The sequence below is a fragment of the Triturus cristatus genome, chromosome 9 (genome assembly GCF_964204655.1).
Source record: "Triturus cristatus chromosome 9, aTriCri1.1, whole genome shotgun sequence".
Lineage (NCBI taxonomy): Eukaryota > Metazoa > Chordata > Amphibia > Caudata > Salamandridae > Triturus > Triturus cristatus.
Window position 1 is genome coordinate 785672825 of NC_140592.1, and position 23109 is coordinate 785695933.

Here is a 23109-nt window from a genome sequence, read left to right on the forward strand (position 1 = left end):
ATACCCTTGGCTACTTAGGGCTAACATAGCAAGCACAACAAGATGATGGACAGAGAGCTGAAACTTTTCAACCATTCGCCCCCAGGAACAGATCTGGGTTTAATCCATTGTTCTTTTGCTCACTATGCCACCCCAGTTTGGACCCAGCCATATGCAAACGTTTGCAGTACGTCATATATGTGTGTGTATACACGGAGAAGGCCCAGACTTCCTCATAAAGCAATTCAAAAGGTATGTCCCGGCCCGGCGTCTCCGTTCTTCAGATGCCAGTCTGATCACGGTCCCCATCATAAAAAAAGCTAGTTGGGGAGGCCGTAGCTTTTCATACGGGGCAGCCAAGTTGTGGAACGGATTGCCTCTTCGCTTGAGATGCATGGAAAATTTACTGCAATTTAGGAAAGAGCTGAAGACTTGGCTATTTGATAAATAATTCCGGTTCTTGGATCAGGGAGTAATGGACAGCGCCAGGACACCTATTTGGTAATCGCGCGCTATATAAATCACAATAACATAACATAACATAACATAACATACATATATATATATATATATATATATATATATATATATATATATATATATATATATATTCAAAATAAGATATTCCTTCCTTTCAGGAAATAATCGTCCAGCACTCCCAGGCGGGTTAGGTCACTCGTTTTTTATTTAAATGACAAACATCATCAACGTGTTTCAGTAGTCTCAGCTGCCTTGCTCACGATATCTGAGCACCATCATTATTTCATTAAAATACTCGCTTTCAAAAAGAAAGAACATTGAGAAGGGACTACAAGGATTAAGAAACATTAGCCAGCATGCTTTTTTCTGTTACGACAGCGGCCATATTAGAACATGCACGGTGCACACAAAAACAAATTATAGTTCCATTTGTTACAGTTATTACTGCATTTAGCAGCACGGAATTTCCATATTGGTTGTTCAAGTCATACTTGTGCTTTGCCTTCCTGGATTTTTATATCTAGCAGAGACTCCAAGTCCCTTGCAATTATAATCCAGATACCCGGTCAAATTTCACATGTCAGTATCTCATAGAATATACAAATGAACATCCAATTCAAACTGAACCATGTTTCTGTTTTAACAACCTCTAATTCCTCAGATTATATGTTCTAAATATATTTCAACAGTTTCAAAGCCAACAGGGAGTAAGAAAAACCACTATTTTTCGATTACACATATCGTAACAATCTTCAATTATTGAAGTGCAAGTGCTTGGTACAAATTAATCACTGAAAGTGCAAGTGCTTCACATTATACATATTTAATATACCTATTAAAACACCTTATAAAAAATATATAATTAAAATGTCATTATATATACATTAAAAAGAACTTATTTCATATACTCAAAAACACTTATAAAACACTATCAATGTCCTAAAATATCTAAAACCGATATACAAAAACTACCCCTTAATTACTTTTCAATCTGTATAAAATAATGAAAAAAACTGTACATATAAAAAGTTCCATCTTAGAAACAATTTTTTCTTATGTACAGCAGTCATCTAATCCTTTCATATCCCTCTTCCTCAAAGTCTTACCATACCAATATAAAAACAAAAAGGTCTCATTTTGTGCAGTTTTACCCTTAAATTCCCTTCCCTCAACACTTCAATGTAGACATGTATAAAGGTCCTCATCTACATTCAATCCATGAGGTTCCTAACTACTGAACGCCAAAATATAATAGGTTTCCAATTTCCTGAGTTCTTTTTCCCTATCTCCTCCTCTCTTTTTACGGGGAATTTCTGCTATACAGCTATACTGCAGGCTGGAGGGATTGCTTTGATGATACTTCTCAAAGTTTCTTGCGACCGGGTAAGTTATATCTTTGTTTAAAATTGCTCTCCTGTGTTGTAAAATTCTTTTATACACTGGTAAAGTTGTACTGCCTATGTACACCTTTGGACAGTCACACTGCAATAAATAGACAACAAAATTTGATCTGCAGGTTAAAAGACTTGATGAAAATAGTTTTATAGAAAAATGTATTAAAATTGGTGCCATTCATTCCATGTTGGCACGCTTTACATTTAAAACATTTTTTAAAACCTGGGTTTTGTTGGAGCCACCTCGAGACCCCACCCTTCCTTTCCTGAAACTCACTACTCACAATTACATCTTTCAATGATTTAGATTTTCTGTAAGTAATATTAGGCTGTTTATTCACGTGTGGGGCCTATTAAAGGGTCACCCCGTACCAGATACCAATGTTTTTTTTAAATGGCTCGGATTTCTTTGTGTTTGGTGTTAAAAGTCATAATAAATCTTGGATTCTCCACATTATTCTGCTCTTTCTGCTCAGTTTTCTCCTTTTTCTGAGTTTGTGATGGTTCAAAGAGAACCTTCTGTCTCTCAAGATTCCTAGCTTTCTTAGCTGCACCTTTTATTATATGTAGTGAGTATCCTCTCTCCATGAATCTACTTGTCATTTCCTGTTCGATTCTCAAATACTCTTCCTGGCTACTGCATGCCCGCCTAGCCCTGTAACATTCCCCAAAGGGAATACTTCGTAGCAGTGGAGCTGGGTGGGCACTCGCTGCGTGGAGAATAGTATTTCCCGCAGTAGCTTTTTGAAATACAGTGGTCTCAAGTTTTTCCCCTACTGGTTGAATTCTGATATCACAAAAATCTATGGTAGTTTTACTATAATGTCCCACAAATTTCAAATTCAACGAGTTCTGGTTCAGAGCCATAATGAATTGTTCTATGTCCGTTTCCGTGCCCTGCCACAGCACGAAAACGTCATCTATGAATCTTACCCAAAGTAAAATGTTACCTGACCAATGTTCTAAGGACGGCCCCCCAAGCACCTGCTCCTCCCACCAGCCTAGATGTAAGTTGACATAGCTGGGGGCGAAGCAGGTGCCCATCGCCGTTCCTTGTTCTTGTAGAAAGAGATCGTCCCCAAACAAAAATATATTTTTCGTCAGGCACCACTCCATTAACTCTAAAATCATTTGATTGTGTTTCATGAATCTTATTGGACTTCTGTTCAAAAAGTACTCTGCTGCTTTTAAACCATCTACATGACGTATACTCGTATACACTGTAGAGATATCCAATGTTATTAAAATCATGGTAGCAGCATCCCAGCGAATATCAAAAATACACAAGAAAATTAGTGGAGTCCTTAATATGTGAAGTCAATGTTCTAACAATAGGATTTAAAAAATAATCAATATACCTAGATGCATTTTCGAACAAGCTGCCACATGAAGAAATTATTGGTCCACCCGGGGGTGTGGTAGTGCTTTTGTGCACCTTCGGGAGCATATAAAAAAATGGTATTGCTGGTTTCTCTTTTTTGATGAATTTAAACTCATCCCAGCTTAACAGTTCATCTTGTTCCCATACCTCGAGTCTTTTGAAGAACAAGTCCTTCACTCCTTCATATTCTTATATGCTAATCCTCCGATAGCATTCGTGATTGTTCAATTGGATTAATACTTCTTTTTTGTATAATTCATGGCCTCATAAAACGACATTTCCCCCCTTATCAGAGGGTTATATATGTATATATATCCACAGAAAAAGGTCACCCATACAGAAGAGCCCGTAACAAGGTGAGTAATGCTTATGTCCTTTTATTTGCTCAGAGACTGCCAGCATGGAGTAAGAAATCATCACAGCCAAAGTACAGCCTTACGCGTTTTGGGCCAACGCCCTTTGTCAAAGGCTAGATCCGTCAACTCCCCACAGCGTAATCGCCATTTAAATGCTCAAAATAAGGAAAATGATAAAGCTAATAAGCTCCTTGTCCCGCAAGTTAGCGTACGTCGGTTGGCATCGCCACGGGTCCGCTGCAGCAGCTGGGCCTCCTCCACGACCGGGTCCTCTGTAATACATCCACAGAAAAAGGTTACCCATACGCTAACTTGCGGGACAAGGAGCTTATCAGTGATTTTCACAGGCTGACATGGCGTATTGAAACAGTCGGAGCAACCCACTGAAGATTTTATAATTTTCCATATTTTTGCACCTCACAGCGCCTCACATGAGGAATACAACTACAGGTACCAGAGGCCTGTGTTACCGGCCACACCCACTTGGACTGGTACCAGTGAACATTTAAATGGCAATTACACTGTGGTGAGTTGATGGATCTAGCCTTTGACAAAGGGCGTTGGCCCGAAACGCGTAAGGCTGTACTTTGGCTGCGATGATTTCTTACTCCATGCTGGCAGTCTCTGAGCAAATAAAAGGACATAAGTATTACTCACCTTGTTTTGGGCTCTTCCGTATGGGTAACCTTTTTCTGTGGATATATATATATATATATATATATATATTCCCATTTTTTGTCCAACAAAAATGAAGATGCGCTCACCTGCTGTCTGAATTTCAAGAATTCCTTTTATGTAACACCAACCTGCAAGTTGCATTCAGGTAATAACTCTGCCTTAGGCGTTTCGAAGTTCATACTTCTTGATCACAGGCTCATGGGAAATGGCGCAGTCACGCTGAGAGCCACTTGAAATATCCATGCTGATTGGTTCATTAGTAAAATTACCCTCTGGTGGGTCTCTTCGGTGAGTTCACTTGTAAGGCATGTTGGGATTTGTAGTGTGCCTCAGTCTATCATTCCCTCCAGTGGGTTTTGTGCCATTTCTGACGAATATTTATTTTGGTCAAGCTCTCCAGTGGGCCCCCAAAAACAGCTTGCACAGTCTCTTACGTTGTACAGCAGTTCCGCTTTTTAGGTAGGAAAGGTTCCAGCCCTGCGGCCCCTCCTTCACTTAGGATGTGGTGCAGTCTTCTCTGGCAGGTCAGCCAGTAAACATGTTCCCATTTTTTGTCCAACAATAATGAAGACTCACTCGCCTGCTGTCTGGAATACAAGAATTCCTTTTATTTAACACCAACCGGCAAGTTGCATTCAGGTAATAACTCTGCCTTACGCGTTTCGAAGTTCATACTTCTTGATCACAGGCTCATGGCAAATGGCGCAGTCACGCTGCGAGCCACTTGAAATCTGCATGCTGATTGGTTCATTAGTGAAATTACCCTCCGGTGGGTCTCTTCGGTGAGTTCACTTGTAAGGCATGTTGGGATTTGTAGTGTGCCTCAGTCTATCATTCCCTCCAGTGGGTTTTGTGCCATTTCAGACGAATATTTATTTTGTTCAAGCCCTCCAGTGGGCCCCCAAAAACAGCTTGCACAGTCTCTTACGTTTTACAGCAGTTGGGATTTGTAGTGTGCCTCAGTCTATCATTTATATTATATATATGTGTGTGTGTGTAAGGCCATTGACATAGAAATAGGAATAAATGTTGACACTGCACTTAGCAGTGACTATATTTAGTCCTATTTCTATGTCAGTGACTGTCCCTTTTTTTTGTTTTGGAAATCTGGTCACCCTACCAAGTGCAGCCTATGTGCATTTGTTTAAAACATAAGGTCTTGGCTATACTAGACCTAAAAGGCCTCACTGGTTTACAAAACTTAGAATTCCCAAGAAAATATTAATATTAAAATTTGAACCCATTGTGCTCGTAATTCAAGAAAACATACACATTATCCACATGCCTAACGCCACCATTACAACCACCTCATTAATCACCAACAAACAATGAAATTACTAATAAACCTTAACCTCTAACTCCCAAATCTTACAAACCCCGTTGCAAGTAAAAAAGCTTGCTTTCCAAACACAAAACTTGAAGCAACACGTTTGGAATCTTAAAAATATGCATTTAAAATACATGCTTGCATTAGTTAAGAAGGGTCTCTCCTAACCTACAAGTGAAATACAGCACGGCTATGAAAGACACAATGATAAACTATGCTCTGAAAAACTTAACAAAGCAACCAATTTTAACAGAGAACTATTCCGCTGAAAGAATGCCAACTAGTTTTACTTCCATCTTTCATAATTCTCAAAAAATACATTTAAATCAAAATGAGAGATTCAATATTGCCATTTCAAAAATCCAGCAAGCTGCAAAGAATAGAAATACTATTCGACATCACCCTTTCTTATTATCTGTAGTAATCACAGAACACACTTTAAACATATTTAATGCAGTGGCAATACCATGGACGGTACCCTGAGCTATGGTGAAGCTGATGCTTACACTTCTCTAGCAATGTTTGTGCTACCTAACCACCTGAGCTGAAAGATCTAATAGGCAAGGGAAGCCATTCAGAGACAAAAAATGAAAGAACAGGCCCTCTTCTCCTAACCAAGATGCTTCACCACTTGCTATCTTCTACCAAGAGTACCCTCGCTGTCTCTGTTCACCCTGGAACAGTACAGTAAACGCCCAGGCCGCTCAGCGTTTAAGATGTCACTGACAACAATAAGACGAGATCTGGAAGACAGGCATCATTTCAACAAATTTTTTAACTATACTGAATTGTACAACAATATATATATATTCAGTTTAGCCTTGTCTGCTGGATATAACTTCTAGTGCGCAGACTTTTGAAAATTATACACTTAAAATGCCCTCTTCCATTTAAGGACAAATATCTGTAAACTGGGAAAAGGATAATTCTATTGTCAAATTCCCTCCCAAAAAAAGAATTCATCAACATATTGAGTAAATGCCCTCTCTCAAAGGTGTGGCCATGGTAAACTTTATGGCAAGTGTTCGGATTGAAAAAGCTTGAATCTCTCCGATGAACTTGGTTGAAGGTATTGCCAGGAAAAAAATGTCTTCCATGACAGCATCTGAATTTACGGTTTCTTATGAGGGCCCCTAACACTGTGGTCAGTTCTGGTAAGTTCCCAAGCAGGAGACTGTTTAACAAATGACTACTCACTGTGGTAAGCAATACTCTGTAGCTATAAACACTTGCATCACCTCACCAAGATGGCGCCCTGGATCAGGCATATAATATATGAACACACAAACTTGCTGGCCTTCATAAAGACACCACATGTACATATTAAACGCAGACCAATGTGAAGGGAATAAGTTTCAGACCTAGTAATAAATCGTAGGAAAAGAACACTGGTCTAACGGAAGGCGTACCATTAAAAGATATAGGGCCTTATTACGAGTTTGGTAGTCCATAAACCGCCATATCTGCGGTCCAACCGTGGAGAGCCTGGTGGTCCGACCCCCATTTTACGAGATGGACAGAATGCATTTGGAAAGACCGTGGCTGAACCGCCGACACCGCCATCACACCGCAGACCGCTGGGGTCGTGGTTGAGGAATAACAGCTGCCATTGGGCAGTACAGGGGAGTTTCACCGCCGTCCATATTACACGTTGGCTTTTTGCTGAGCTGACCATGGCGGTGGGAACGCCAGCTTCAAGTAAGCAGAAAGGAAAACTTTGGGGTGCGTATTCACCCCTTTCCTGTTCTTTTGGTCAGAGCTTGTCATGGATCACTTTCTTCAGGTCCCCCTTTCACAGCAGCATCTCTACCCTGAGGATTACGATCCTATTTGCTGAGATATACAGGTGAGCCCTTTTTGTACCATATACCTACTGCCTGGACTGCCCCATATGGGCCAGACTCCGCCAATGTGTAGGTGGTATTTTTCGACATGTATCAGGCATATGTGTGCATCCGACACATTTGCAGTTGAAATGGTCACACAGGCATCGATAGATATGGAAAAGTTATCACCACCACTGCAAGATCTCAGCAGCCGCACTGTGGGCACTGTGGTAAATTTTGTAATATAGCAGTCGGAAGACGGCTGGCGCTGCAGTAGTCTAGAGACCGTGACCATGGTGTTCGGTTGGTCAGACCACCAAACCCGTAATACGGCCCATAGTGTGAATGAACGTGGAACAGGCACACTTCTGCTGACCTATTTTCTATTTAGAAATCTTAAAATATATTTGAAAATACTTCTTAACAACTACAAACGTTCATGATGTGAAACTTAAAAAATGATGTATTTTCATTCCTATATGTATGTATGTGGTATTTGTGAAGCACAAACCTAGACAAAAGGCAGCGATGTTTCACACGTAAGTGTCAGTAAATAGGGTTGAATCATACTATGATGAATAATAATTCTCTGAATGTCTAGTAATACAAATATTTCTGCACATTATTCAGAAACATCTGTGATCTTTCTCCTAAGAATGACAGGAACTCGTTGTTCTTTACATAAAAACACATATGATCGTTGACCCTGCAAAATTATCAGTCAGTGGTACTTTTGGCACCACGCTGTGCCTTTATTGTTGCAGATGAAATGGCATGGATAGCCAAAACAAGTTATGCTGCTAAGAATTTTAAGTAGGCAAGCCATTACAATTTTTTTAATTGCCTTCCTAAATAAAGTTGTTAGTGGAAAAAGGGCATGGTATAAACATCTTGTTCAATTTTCAAAATGAGGATTTAGCATAAGAATAGCAACTTTCTACAGAAATGTGAATATCGTGGTTTGCAAATCATCACTTGATTCGTATAAGTAGTTACCTGTTTAAAATGTGTACTCTTCATCTGCAGTTGCTCTACTTCTTTTTCCAAGTTGGACGTCGACTGCCTACGACTTGAAGCACGTTTTAAAATGTCCGCAGTACTGTGCTTTAAAGAAACACTTTCTAGTTAAGGAATATGCACCATAGAAACAATTCACTTTGTAAAAAACTATACCACCTCAAATTACCACGAGAAAATAGAAGTATGAATGAGCACAGCAATTATTTGTCTAACATACTGTATTTGAAAAGGAGATTGTATTGTGAGATATCAACCATTTGGGCCACGAGCTGGCATCATAAACACCGTGAGTGCCATTTCCAAATGAGGCAGATTATCAAAGCATTAGAAAATCCTTGAGAGCATACACCTATGATTTACACCTATGATTTACTCTTTGATTCGAATTCACAGTGACCTGCTTCAGGACATGACACCTTTCCTACTTTGCCTGAAGTAAGTGATTCATCACACACCCTGCAACAGCGGACAGTGAGCAAAGTAGACAATCCACCATAATGGCTTGGTGTCAAAGTGAAATTTGTTCCTATACTTCTCAACAAAAATAGAGCATTTCATTCCTTTTACCACCATAAACCTATAACTTACAACAACCTTTCTAGGTATAAATGTAATTGTGCTGTTAGAGCAGGAAATCCATTGAAATCTGAAATAAGGTTCACAAAGCTAGGTCTTTGTGAGTGCTCCCAACATTTGCAATTTGCACTGCCCTGACAATACCAAACACCCATTTTGCTGCCTCTTACCTCACACATTGACAGAGGAAAGTTACACCAAACTCTTGCATTTTATACTCTTTTAATGGAAACTGCGGTTGTAGGTTTGCAAAGATCCTGAATCTTAGAGTGAAGATATGACATTCATAGGTACAGAAGCTATATCAACGGCAAGGAGAGAGTGGGAAAAGAAGGCAGCCACATGGCTGGATGGCTGTTTGGATCCTACTGCTGGCATTCTCCATGCCTCTCCTTCCTTAATACAATCGGGGACCATGGACATTCAAGATCTGTCTCAAAAAGCTAATGCCAGTTTATGTATCCCATTGCATCAAGAGCCGGGGAGAGCCGTGTATTTAGCTTCTCATATGAAATTGAAAGTCAAGAAAGAGCTGTTGAGGGGGGTGTGGCCAAGTGGCGCAGCGTGATGGCCACGTAAACCGAGAGCTCCGTCCTTGTTGAATCCCCTGCATCTATCCGCCACACGAATCCAACACCCAAACTTGAATTTACGAACCGGATGGGGTGCAGACTCCCTCCCGGGCACTTCCGTGTCGTTCGGAGGTCCAGGGCCGGAGATACGACCCCCATCGAAGTGTGGCCTACACACTCATCTAAGCCGGGACCTGGGGTGTTGAATGAGGCCGGGATCGGGGCGAGGAGAGAGAGCCGGTTGGCAATGCAAATCCGGGGCCCCACAAGGCCCTCTCAATAAAGACACCCACCGCGCTGGAGACTACTGACGGAGCCTTCCCACCTCTTGGGAGAGGTGCCCACGGCCGAGGGAACCTCCTGCTGGGGCCGAGTAGCAGAGCAGAACGGACTTCGTGCGACCGGAGGCCAACGCGGCGGTTCTTTGCCCTCCGACACGAGGACGGAGGGTGAGGAGGTCCCTGGGGGCAATGACGAAGATCGGGGGTGATGCTTGGTGCCGGATCTTTGCCTGACTTCCCACCCCCCCTCCCGCGTTCTGGAGTTGAGCAGTTGAGTGATTGAGATCGTCCCTCCCCCTCCGCACCGTAAAGAAGCACAGAGAGAATACGCACGCATAACCCCCGCACTGCTGGACCCTGGGGAGAGCTGAACTTGGACCCTGCTCGCTGACCCTTCCATAAGTGACTTCAACCCCCGTGGGTCAAAGTTTTCATACCAGTGGAGCTCCCCAGCCCTGTCATATGAGACTGCGTGCATAATTGAACCACTGGGTGGGAGTGGACCTGAATCTGATGCTTCTCTACGCAGTGTCCTTAGGCCCACGCGGCGCTTCGGGGACAAAAGGGAGGGGGGCCTTGTTAGTCACAGCTCTAACCCACCAAATGGCAACCTTTAAAAAGCCGAGAGTCTCTGCCCCGAGGGGGCACAAAACGGTTCAATCCAATAAACTGGACCATTACACAGTCCCCAGGGACTCGCCTCAAGACTCGCACCCCGGGAACCGGACAATGTGTGAATCCGGAGAAGAGAGCCAGGAACTGACACTAAAAGATGTCATGGAGGCCGTAGCAGGCATCAGAACCTCCTGGAGCACAAAATAGAAACGCTCTCAATTGAAGTAAATCTCATCCGGGCAGACCTCACCAAAGCCACTGAGAAGATCAAACAGGTCGAAATTACAGCGACGAGTCCTGTGGAAGACGTAACACACCTTCAAGAAAATGTACATGATCTACAAGTATTCCGCAAATTTACAGAACACAAGTTGGACGACTACGAAGGACGCCTCAGGAGAAACGGAGGGACAGACACCAGACCTCTTCGTAGAAGAACTTATCCTGAAACACCTACAGCCAAAATGACTCAGCAAATTCTTCATTGTGGAAAGGGCGCACAGGGTGCTGGGAGGTCGTCTGAGACCCGGGGCCCCTCACCGTTCCCTGCTAGCGAGGGTGTTGAACTTTAGAGACAGAGATGTCATCCTCCAAAACGCCAGAAGGACCGCGCCCCTCCGCTACGAAAATGCTGATATTACTTTCTTTCCAGACTTTACGCAGATGGTACAGAGGCAGGGAAGATCATTCCTAACAGTAAAGTAACAACTTAGAGACCGAGGATTCAAATATCTCATGCTTTTCCCCGCTAAACTCCTAGTGGAGGCAGGGGGACTAACTTGGATTTTTCGATCAGCCGGACGCAGCCTCGGAGTGGTTGGACAGCCAAGTTGACCGTGATTCTGGACAAACTAACCGTGGAGACCGCTCAGCTATTCGGCAAGGCGACTGACACTGACTTCGACGTTTGGCGATCACATCTGTGCCATGGCCGAATCCCAATCGAGGCCCTATACCGGCGTAGGTCCGGAGGGGACCTCTCTAGACCTGGAGCCCTTCCTGGCTGATCGACCACAATGCTAGTAGGCTATGACTTGTTTGGGTTCTGCATAACCGTAACGAAAAGGGGGAGGGCAAGGGATGGGTGTTGTACCCCAACTTTTTCGTCTTGTAGTTTCCAGTTGCGGCGACAGGCGCTCTGCAGGTTGAAATGGGCAGTTTGGAGCCCAGAGAGCAGGGAAGCAGGGTGGGGAGTTGTTGGGTTGGGGTTTTTTTTGGGGCGGTGGGTTATTGTTTGATTAAGATTTAATTATTTTCATTGACAGTGCAGGCTGAATGGGCTGTAAAAGACACAGAAATGTACCTAAGCTTTAATGTGTGCGCAGTGGGACAAAAATGCTAGGATATTAAGTTGTAATGTTAATGGGCTTGGAGGGAGGATAAAACGTAGCGTAGTGCTCCAGCTTATTAAAAGACATATGCCCAATGTAGTCATGCTCCAAGAAACGCACTTAGTTGGGAACTCATGCAAGGCCATGCACAGATATGGTTACACCATGATCGCCCACGCTGGCTTTACGTCTAGTTCACGTGGAGTGGGTATAATGTTCAAGAAATCATTCCCTCTTACAGTAACGTTCACCTGGATTGATGATCGGGGCCATTACATTGGGGTCACAGGCGCTTGGGAGGGCCAAACCATTACACTCATGTCAGTTTATGTTCCACCGGGTCTACAGGCCACCACATTCAAAGATCTAAGCGCCATCCTTCTGGCTCTACCGGAGGGTCTGCTAGTGCTCGGGGGGGACTTCAACTCTGTGCTCTCAGGCACACTAGATCGCCACCCCCGTGTGCTTGGACAGTCATCCTGTTGGTTGCCTGACTTTCTCGAGGCAATGGGGCTAGTGGATGGCTGGAGGGCTTATAACCCGGACAAAATACAAGACACGTTCCACTCTGGCCCTCATGCTAGCCTCTTAAGACTTGACTACATCATAGTCCCTGGATCACAAATAGCCTATATTAATGAAATCAGACACTTAGGTAGGGGAATTTCCGACCACTTTCCACTTTGGGTACATTTAGTATTTAGCTGCACACAGGTGAGTAACATCGCCCCCATTAATCCATGGTACCTCTGTGACCCCAAAATTCACAGAGACTTGATAAAAGCCATGGACGACTATTTTGTGGACAATAAGGGAACTGTGGAATCGCCTCAAATATTGTGGGAGGCCTTTAAGACAGGGATCCGTGGGCAAGCCCTGTCACTGATCTCAGGTGACAAAAAGGACAAGCGCAAAGACATTTCAGATGCAGAGGCAGAGATCTACCAGCTAGAACAAGACCTGATGGAAGACATCACACCCGAGGCGCTACACACACTTCGCCTTAAGCAGGACAGCTATAGATACTTAGTGACTGAAAAGGCCAAAACACTTGGGAGTGACAAGTTGGGTAGAATCTATGACCTGTGTGACAAGGCAGGGAAGTTAATTGCATGGCTTGACAAAAAAGAGTGGGCCAGCAGGCTGGTCCCTGAGCTCTGTGAAGCCGACATGTCTCCCATCACAGACCCACAAGACATAATTAACCAATTTGCTGACCACTTCCATGTCGTTTATACTTCTGTAGCACCATGCAATGAAAACAACCCTGCTGAGCTCCTAAGAGACATCTCTCTCCCCACACTTTCAACTGAGGACCGTCAGTTTCTTGACAGTGCTCTGACCACCGATGAGATAGCACTTGCACTATGTACATTACACCTAGGCAAGGCGTTGGGTCCTAACGGTATCCCGATTGAATTGTACTAACTAAGACCTGACAAGTTGGCCCCATACTTAAAAGCTATGTACGAGGACAGCCTAGAGCCAGGACTATTGCCAATAGACCAAAAAATAGCCTTCATCATCACTATCCACAAAGACGGTAAACCCAAGACGGAGTGTGCTTCATATCGCCCTATTTCGCTCCTTAATGCGGAACCCAAAATTCTGGCCAAACTATTGGCTAATCGGTTAGTGAAAATCATTGGAGGTCTGGTCCATCCGGACAAATCTGGCTTTATGCCGCACAGAAATACAGCACTGAATCTAGGCAGGGTCCATGGTGTCCTGGGTAGAGCATCCACCATACACGAACAGGCAATAATTGTCTCGTTAGATGCCACTGAAGCGTTTGATACTCTGGAATGGTCATATCTCTTCGTGACACTCACTAAGCTGGGGTTTGGACCGGGTTTTATACAATGGGTACGCCTCCTCTATCGTGAACCCTTAGCACACGTTGTACTTAACAACAAAAAATCGGATACTTTTCAACTCAGTCGAGGGACACGTCAGGGATGCCCCCTTTCTCCCCTATTGTTTGCTCTAGCCCTTGAGCCCCTCGCGGCTTGGATCCGGAAGGATCCAGTTATCTGCGGATTGCGCTGGTCACCGGACTGGGAAGATCGAATTTCCCTCTATGCGGATATTCTCTTATACCTTGCCACCCCCAAGAATTCTCTGATTGCGGTTTTTGAGGTCCTGAATATATTTGGCAGATACTCCGCAGGGTTTTAGATACCTGGGGATTTTCATTTCCCTAGACCGTACACTCCGTTACACCCATAATCTCGTCCCACCGCTGCAAAGACTCAAACGAGACATAATGAGCTGGAAAGCGCTCCCTCTCTCACTTTTGGGCAAAGCAGCTCTTTTCAAAATGATGTCGCTACCCAGGTTTTTATACACTTTGCAGAACTCACTTGACCCTGTCCCTAACACATATTTTAGAGAAATTGAGGGGCTTCAGAGGTATTTCCTGTGGGACGGTAAACCGCAAATTGCTCTACAGAAATTAACCCTTAACTGGTATGACGGTGAAATCAGCCTACCAGACATTAAAAAATATTATTGGTCGGCGCACCTCGCAGCCATAAACAATGGTATCTACGGTCGTCCAGATGACCCTGGCTATATTATGGACAGATGGTTCCTCCCCAGGGGGACTTTCAATCGGGTGCTATATTCAAAGCCAGGTAGATATCCCCTTGCGGGCCCTAATAAACATTCTTCTGCTGTATGGCATGCAGCCAATAGGTCGCTGGGATGGGGGAAGAAACTCACACTGGCAACCCCGTTGTGGGACTCCCAGTGGCTGGGGGACCTTTGGAAATCGAAAGGATTTGACAAGTGGGAACTTATTGGGATTTCGCATGTCCGAGATCTCTGGGACAAGAGCGAGATAAAATTGTTTACCACGCTTCAGCACCAACATGAACTAGCGGACTCGGAACGCTTTCGTTACGCACAGGTACCTCACACACTTCGATCGCTCCTTCCAGTGGGGTCCTCCCCTCGACGCCTCTCCCTTAGAGGACAGAGAACTCAACGGTCGTTTGCCGGAGAGGGCCATCTCTCTAATATATAAAAAAGTGATAAATAACATGGAAAACCCCCTCCAAGCACTACGAGAAAAATGGGTGAATGACCGTACTGAAATGGACGATGAGGAGTGGCAGGAGGCGGTGTCCTCCCCGAGAATAGTTGCAATCTCTGCGCGCCTGTGACTGATACAGCTTAAAATCCTCCACAGAATCTATGTGACGGGGCCCCAACTGCTACACATGGGAATAGCTGGAGGGGGGACTGTAGGAGGGGATGCACTCAGCTAGGCATATTCATTCACATCATCTGGGACTGCACCTATATAAAATCCTACTGGCAAAAAGTACATGAGGTAATCAGCGAGGTTCTCGCAATCTCTCTCCACCCGGAGGCGCGTAGATGCCTTCTCAACATCTGGTAGCCCACTGATTTAAACAAATACCAAACATTATGGGTCACTCTGGGGCTTACAATAGCTAAAAGGAACATAGCACAGCTTTGGGGGGCCTCACACACATCCACGCTTACAGACTGGAAAAAATATCTCGATTGGTGCATGTGCAGGGAGAAGACAGTCTATATAGCCCGAGGCTGCCCACGAAAATGGTCCAAAATCTGGGATCCATGGAACTCTTATAGGGGGAATATTTGTGGCCCTACCCGTGGAATTTACCCTGATATTGCCTCTTCATCATGACTTCCAATAGAAAGTATTGTTTCATCAATAATCGCTGTTTGTCTCCACTGTAAACATATTTGCCTAATGCTTCGCACTGTATGTAAATGTCAATGACTGTTAATAAAAAGAATTATAAAAAAAAAAAAAAGAAAGCTGTTGAGACTGAGATGTGGCTTAATTCTTTTAAAAGCTTACAAATTTGGAAGACTGTAAGGATCTACAGAACAGCAGTGCCGTCTATGCAATTTTAAGAAGGAGAGTCTCGCCCTTATAATATGTGTCTGCCCAATGTTGAAAAATGTACGGCTGAAACCCTTGTTTTTCAAACTTAGTATAAGGCAATGCCATTTTCACATGTCTGAGCGGTCAGAGTCCGCAGTTATCGGCCCGTTGTGTGAAATTTCTTAAAGAAGCAGAAACATTGCTGTCTTTAGCACAGCAAGATTGTAATCATTAGTGCTTCTAAGACTGTTGACTCTTGCTTGACATTTTAAACGGGCTGCCCTGAACTTTTATCATATCTTCCACATTCATTTATTCATTTAGTTATGCAGGCTGGAAATATTTGTTCCATTTTGGGAGTATGACTGACACAATACCATTTTTTTATTATTAAATGTCAAGGGAACTGTGATAAGGAATTAACCCTTATCGTCAAGACCAAAGGATTGGGGTTTTTATACTGTTAAATGGTCGGGGAGTTTGTGTTGCTTCAGGCGATGAGTTTGCCAAGGGATCCTTATCCAAAAGGTCACACTCCTTCTAGGGAGCTGTTTGCCTGGTTTTTCTTTTTTCTTAATTTTTTTTTTGGGGGGGTGGAGAGAAGGAAAAAAAGGGAAACTTGCAAGAGACATGCTATTGTGACTGGATATATTTGCATAAATAATCTTCATGGGGCTTGTCTGTCGTAATATAGCATCATTAACTGATTTAGTGGAGATTATAGTGATTCTGGGGACAGTCCATATTTTTATTATGTTAGACTTGGTTTACACTTTTGTATATGTGATTATTACTGCATCTTGCACTTTCGGGAGCTCTTGCTCCAATAGCGTTGTGTGTTGTTTTATTCATTGAATGCTCACACTATGTGTTTTACTTTGACTGTGGTTCTTATATTGTGATGGTTTTTAATAACTGGAAACAATAACATTTTTACTTATTCTCCTTGCCCAATTGGTTAGAGAAGTGGTCTTCAAACTTTTTAAAGCCATGCTCCCCTTATGTAAAACATTTTTTATCGAGCCCGAGATGACAAGCATAATCTTTCACAAATAGTATTTAAAATTAGCAGCTCTTAACATATTTAAAAGGTCAGACATTGTAATTATACTCAGTTATCCCTCCTAAAAGTTCAATCCATTAAATAATTGCTAACATGCTATGGGAAGCTCATCTCCCCTTAGTGAAAAAGTATCCACAAAGTGAAAGTGATCAGTGCCTGGGCCGCCATCCCTGGAAGCCAAACCCCAGTATGAAGACCTCTGGTAAGGACAGAGGGGCATGTGTTTGTATGATATGATTAAGGCTTTCTGTTGTTTTGTCCTAACTGCTGCATTCATTCCTACTTGATCACAGCTTTTCGTTTTGCATATTTGTATGGAGTGTACATCTGCAATAATGTTTAAGTGGCAAAAAAGGCGTGCTCTAGTATGTGGGTATGCATCACATTTTACATCTATTTTCAAAGAGTGTTCAATGCCTGAAACAAGGCACACAGAGACTCGTGCAAACAGACTGATATCGCCTTCCCGTAATTGGTCGTTTTACATCTCATACAAATAGCCATCTAAAAATGTATTTTTTTAAAAACTACATTAGCGGCCATTCACCTACAAAAGGAGTGTAACAGGCTTGCAAGCAAAGTGACAGATATAATAGGTATTAGGAGACGTATATTTTGCATGCCATTAACGGTTTATTAATTTGTCATTTTGTTACGGAACTTAACGATGAGTAAAGCTTTTAAAAACCATTGTAAGGTGTTGAGTCATATTACAATGAGCATAACCTTTTCATTGAATACCTTCAGACCCACTATTCTGGCGATCAGTGCCATATCTTGTTGTGCTCACTACTCAAAACAAATCAGGTATGCGGGCACATAACATATTATGGTGGGAGAATGAAGTGTGCTTATATTAGCTGTCAAATTTCTTTACCCGGTTCCTTTAGCCAGCCAGTCCCTACAGTATGCAGACAAGAGTAACTATTATGGAAGAGGTCTATCATCCACCTATATACTGACAGCTTGAATTGGCTTGATCTATGAACACAGAGGAAGTTAACCGAAGAGGGATCCATTGCCTCTTTAGTACTAGGAGGATTGAAGCTAAGATTCAAGCTCAGGAAGTGCTGTGCTATCCTAGCAAAGCCCTTAAAATATTCTCATGAATCCTTGAAATAAAAGAGCACCCCAATGCTGAACTTAAATACTGAATGAATCCTTATGGCAATAGGTGCTAACACCACTGCTTTCAATATTTTACAGCATAATATATTGCAGGTAGAAGCAGAAGCGAGGCCCACACACAATTTTATATTAAATAGATTTTTACCAGCAGTGAAAGTAAGTTGAGAAAAAAAAATTCCAATGTTGCTCTGTGAGTGTGTGCCGCATGTAAGATGGTGCTTGTGTGTGTGTGTGAGAGAGAGAGAGCGTGGGTGATAGTGAGTGAGTTAGTAAGAGTGAATGAGTGGAAGTAAGTGGCAGTGCTAGGGAGTCAGTGAGAATAAGTGGGAGACAGTGAGTTTGAGTGAGCCTGTGGGAGGAAGTGGGAATGAAAGTGTAGTGAATGAGTGTGACAAAATGCAAGAAAGTAGGAGTGAGGGTGAGTGGGAGCAAGAGTGTAGGAGTGGGAGTTTGAGAAAGCGTTAGTGTGTGACTGAGTGTTGTCATCAGATAATGTGTATGAGTGCAGGTCATGCTTGCAAGTGTGCAGCTGGTTCTGACTCACTGAAGGTATATCCTGGTTTATTGAGGCACTCACTGCAAAATGGTAGTGCTGGCATACACAATGTCTGAAGAGACACTGGAGTGCGCAAAAAGCAGAGAGGGGCCCCACTTACCCAAAGGGACAGGGCACCAATGTGAACTATTAGTCAAATAATCTATATCAAAACTCAAGCAAACCTCATACGTAGATTTCAATCTCATTCAATATTTCACACTCAACCCGATAACATCAAGGTTCAACACCAGATTTATATGTTGTTTTATGGGGAAAAAAATATTCCTTTATTCATATATCCAATCTCATCTCAATGGTGCAATATCAAAGTCACAATAGTTAAAATACAAAAAACACAAACATTTAAAAATCCATCATTATATATTCCTTTCTACTGAAGGGGAGGAGCTCTATTCTACAATACTGTACAACTTGTTATGCAAACATATAAACATAGACGAAAAGAGAACAGTAGACCATCACATATGTCTTTAAAGTAACCAATCCTTCTAGATCATTAGTTATATCACGGAGTATCATCAAATCGTTAATATCTACTGTGTTCTTAAATGTCTTCCAGATTTGATGTTAATTATGCATCAACGCGTTTCGGTGGGTACCCCGTTGCTCAAGGCCACCTTCTTCAGGGTAAGTAAATGTCTCCCATAGTCTAATTAAAAACAGATTTACCTATATAAAACATAAAAACAAGTAAGCCTAATATTCCTACATTCAGAGATATAATATATTTTTTTTAAACAAATTTCTTTCATCACCAATGGCTCAAGAATCTCATTCTATTTCATGGGTTCACAAGTTGTAACTCCATCTTAATGCCCTTTGTATTTTTAATAAATATTCCCACCTTCATGTATCGGGCTGCCAGCTAGTTTAACATCTATGACCTCAATCAACCATTCCTAACTTTATACTTATGTTCTCTCGCTAGCCATGCATTCCTTCAATCAAAAAACAAAGATACTGATAGTCAGAGAGCTATTGGAGGCATAATAAGGCTAAAAAAGTCTCTCAGAGGGTGTTACACCTCACATTTCCCAAAAAGTAGGTGGCCTTGAATAACAGGGTACCTACCGAAACGTGTCGGTGCATAATCAACATCAAGGGCTCAATTACGATGTCGGTCGGAGTTGCCTCTGACCGACACCATCATGGTCTCGGGACCAACCGACCTCCGGTTGGCGGTCCCGACACCACAATCACAATGCGACTGCACATGGTGCAGTCATATACTCCCAGTTCTCAATGGGAGCTTGTGCTGTGGCCGTAAACCAGCCATAGCACAAGCTCCCATTGAGAAATGGGAGATTCTGTTAATCTTTGCACCGTGTGGCAGGTACCTCAAGGTGCCTGCCACACAGTGCAGGGATTAACAGGGGGCACCTTTGGCCCCCAACCGTAGGCCGCAGGAAGAAAGGGGCCCTGCTAAGGGCCCCCAAACTCGCTTACCGACTGGCTTTCCATGTCAGAAAGCCCAGCATGGAAAGCCTTTCGGAAACCGAGCATCATAATCCCAACGGTGGAAACGCCGTCCATTGGGAGTACATGCCGGTCTCCGACTGGCTCCTTGAGCCTGTCAGAATCCAGCCAGAATGACCGACCACTGTCATTTCCGACCACCTGCATTGCAATGGGGCGGTCAGAAATGAAACCGCGAAGAGGCTCGGAAAGCCTCCGACCTGCTATCGGAGTTTCCGAACCTCATCGTAATAAGGCCCCAAATCCAGAAGACATTGAAGAACACAGTAGATATTAACTATTTGACGATACTCTGTGATACCCCAATGATCTAGAATGATTAGTGACTGTAAAGACACATGTTATGGTCTACAGTTCTCTGCTTGCCCATGTTTATATGTTTGTATAACGAGTTGTACTGTATTGTAGAATAGAGCTCCTTCCCTCCACTAGAAAGGAATATACAATGATGGATTTTTATATGTTTTAATTTATATATTTTAACCATTGTGACTGTGATATTGCACCGTTGGGTTTAAAAATTTTTTTTTAGATGAGATTGATTATATGAATAAAGTAATGCTTCTTTTTTACATTAAAAAACATATAAGTGGGGTGTTGAACCTTGATGTTATCGGGGTTGAGTGTGAAATATATATATATTTTTTTAATTATTTATTTTTGCCAAAAGAGAGAAAACGTACATAACATTAGTTCAAAAAACACAATACGTGAGCACAATAGCCAAGCACAAAAAAAGAGAGAGGGGGGATGGGGGGGGGGGGGGGATAAAAAGAAGAATCAATATCACTTAGTCCCAGTGTAAACAGAGCCAAATTCGTTCTATTCTGACTCGAGAGGAGGGGCCCCTGACCTTAGCAAGAGCCATCTCCATCTCATACACCCCTCCCAATAACTGCCAGAACTCCGCAAATGTTGGAGGTTTTGACTCAATGCAAACCCTGGCAAGGCATAAGCGACAGCAAGCCATAACAATAGAAAATAAAGCAACAGAGATTAAACCGGGGTCCTCTATTAATCCCATCAGTATCTCTTTCTCAGAAATAATAATATTACTGCCTGCCAAATTACACAGATCCTTAGTAATCAGCGTCCAAAAAACAGAGAGTTCCGGGCAAGTTATAAACATATGTCTATGTCTAATGTCTGCAGCATAAATTGAGCATTTAGGACAGCAGGTTTTTGGTGTAAAATTGGGCGTAGCCCACTTAGAGATAATTTCAGGCGTGTAATACAAGAGAAATAACATGCGGTGTTGCTGAAGTTTTAGATTAATAGAAGTAACAGAAGAATTGATAGTCAATAATGACCTATGCAAGTCTGCTGTATTTACACAAGTTCCAAAATAACGATTTAATTTTTCTATAGCCTGAGCATCGTCGATTGCTACACCTATAAGAAAATGTTCATAGATTTTCCCTATACAACCCCTGCCTCTAATCTGTAGTAGTGAGCTAACGGGCTCCCCCAGTGCATTAGCAGTCACTAGACCTTCACCATTGATAAAAAAATCTCTAATTTGCAAAAATTTTAAAAAAGAATTGTTCGGGACCCCAAATTCATCTCTAAGAGAAGAAAATGATCTAAAACCGTCCTGATCGTACAATTGCCCTAACTGTAGTACACCGCACCGTTGCCAAATCTTCCAAGCAAAATCCCCAAATAGGGCCCCCAAACGGGGATTCCCCCTTAGATAAGTGCTTGCATGTAATTCAGGAATATTGTACGACTTTACCATGTCCCGCCAGATCCAAGTAGCGTGTCTCACAATCTTGAAGCGGACGCGTTTGAAGTAATTCGGGTCAGACATCCTGGAGAGTATGAACCTATACTCCGGTCCGCATACTAACTGATATGCTAGCCACATTTGTGACATGCCAAAACCTTCCATCAGGCTCTGTAAACGCCTAGCAAAAGAAGCCCAAAAGTATAACTTAAAATCCGGCAGTCCAAAACCCCCCCTTTCATATGGCAGCTTAAGAAATTTAATAGCCCGCCTGGCCCTTTTATACCCCCAAATAAAACTGCCTATAATGCCATCCAGTCTTTTGAAGAATGAAAATGGAACCCGCAGAGGGATGCTCCTAAAAAGATACAAGAACTTTGGGAGAACGTTCATCTTGATAATTTTACAACGCCCCCAGATGGTTAAAGGCAATTGGTGAAATATTTAATGAGATTGAAACCTACGTATGGGGCTTGCTTGAGTTTTGATATAGAAACCCAACAGGATTTTTAATTTGACCAAAGAGACACTGGAGTCTGATAGTTCCTAGCCTGGTTTAATTCTTTACCTTTAATAATAGTCACCAGTTCTATAAAGCGCTACAACACTCCCACAGCTTAGTACGCCATCTAAGGGGGACTCCAGGTTCCACAATCCGGCCCAGCACTTCCAGAAGGAGAAGGAAAAGCAGAAGGAGAGCCCTTCCCCTGCACCAGTGCTTTAAAGCGCTACAACACTCATCCGCAGCGTCGGACGTTCGCGGTACATGCATGGGCAAAACCATGGCCAATGACGTGCCCATCCTCGCCAGAGGGGGCTGGGCCACCTCTCTTGGCTTTGTTTTCTTCATTTTGTAGCCGTAATTTCAGGTACTGCGACTGATATTGCTTTAAAAAGTTCCCTTGACATTTTTCTTTGGTGACTACTACCAAGAGTGCTATTAGCCATTGTTTGTTGAGAACCACATGGCTGCTGGTATAGGCTTCCTATTTGTTCCCCTGCGAATATTATTTTTTATCCTTGTTTTTGTTCCCTTGTGCACTACCGTGTTTATTACCTAAAATGAATTGGGGTTCAGTAAGGCAAAATGGGAAACGGAAGGCTGTCAACAATGATATTGGTCCCAGCAAACCAAGGAAATGCTATAGATTGGCTTCAGAGAACTGTGCACTAAATAAAATAGATAGCCTGATTAATGAAGTAGAAATAATACTCAATCCTGTAGCTTCCAAAGAAAATACTAGTAAAGATAAGAAAGGCAGCATTCTCAAAATCTTTTCAAGGAAACAGCAACTTCTTCCCCAAATATGTCCCTCGTGATGCAGCAAATCTTGTTGCTTCCTCCAGTCCCATTAACAAATCCTTGTCATCTGATACATGTATCAAAGCTTCCATTCTGTGTACAAATAGGTTCGCTCCTTTAGCCGAAAAATAACCCATTATTTCGATGGGGAC

General features: G+C 42.7%; 1 protein-coding gene across 1 annotated transcript in view; it reads right to left on the bottom strand.

The window, feature by feature from the left end:
• The window catches only part of C9H14orf39 (chromosome 9 C14orf39 homolog), a 1162755-nt gene that overhangs the window by 592191 nt on the left and 547455 nt on the right, over positions 1–23109 (bottom strand). Inside the window, exon 8 of the mRNA XM_085626171.1 lies at positions 8418–8538. Coding sequence (XP_085482297.1) covers positions 8418–8538 — 121 coding nt within the window. The remainder of the gene's footprint in view (positions 1–8417; positions 8539–23109) is intronic.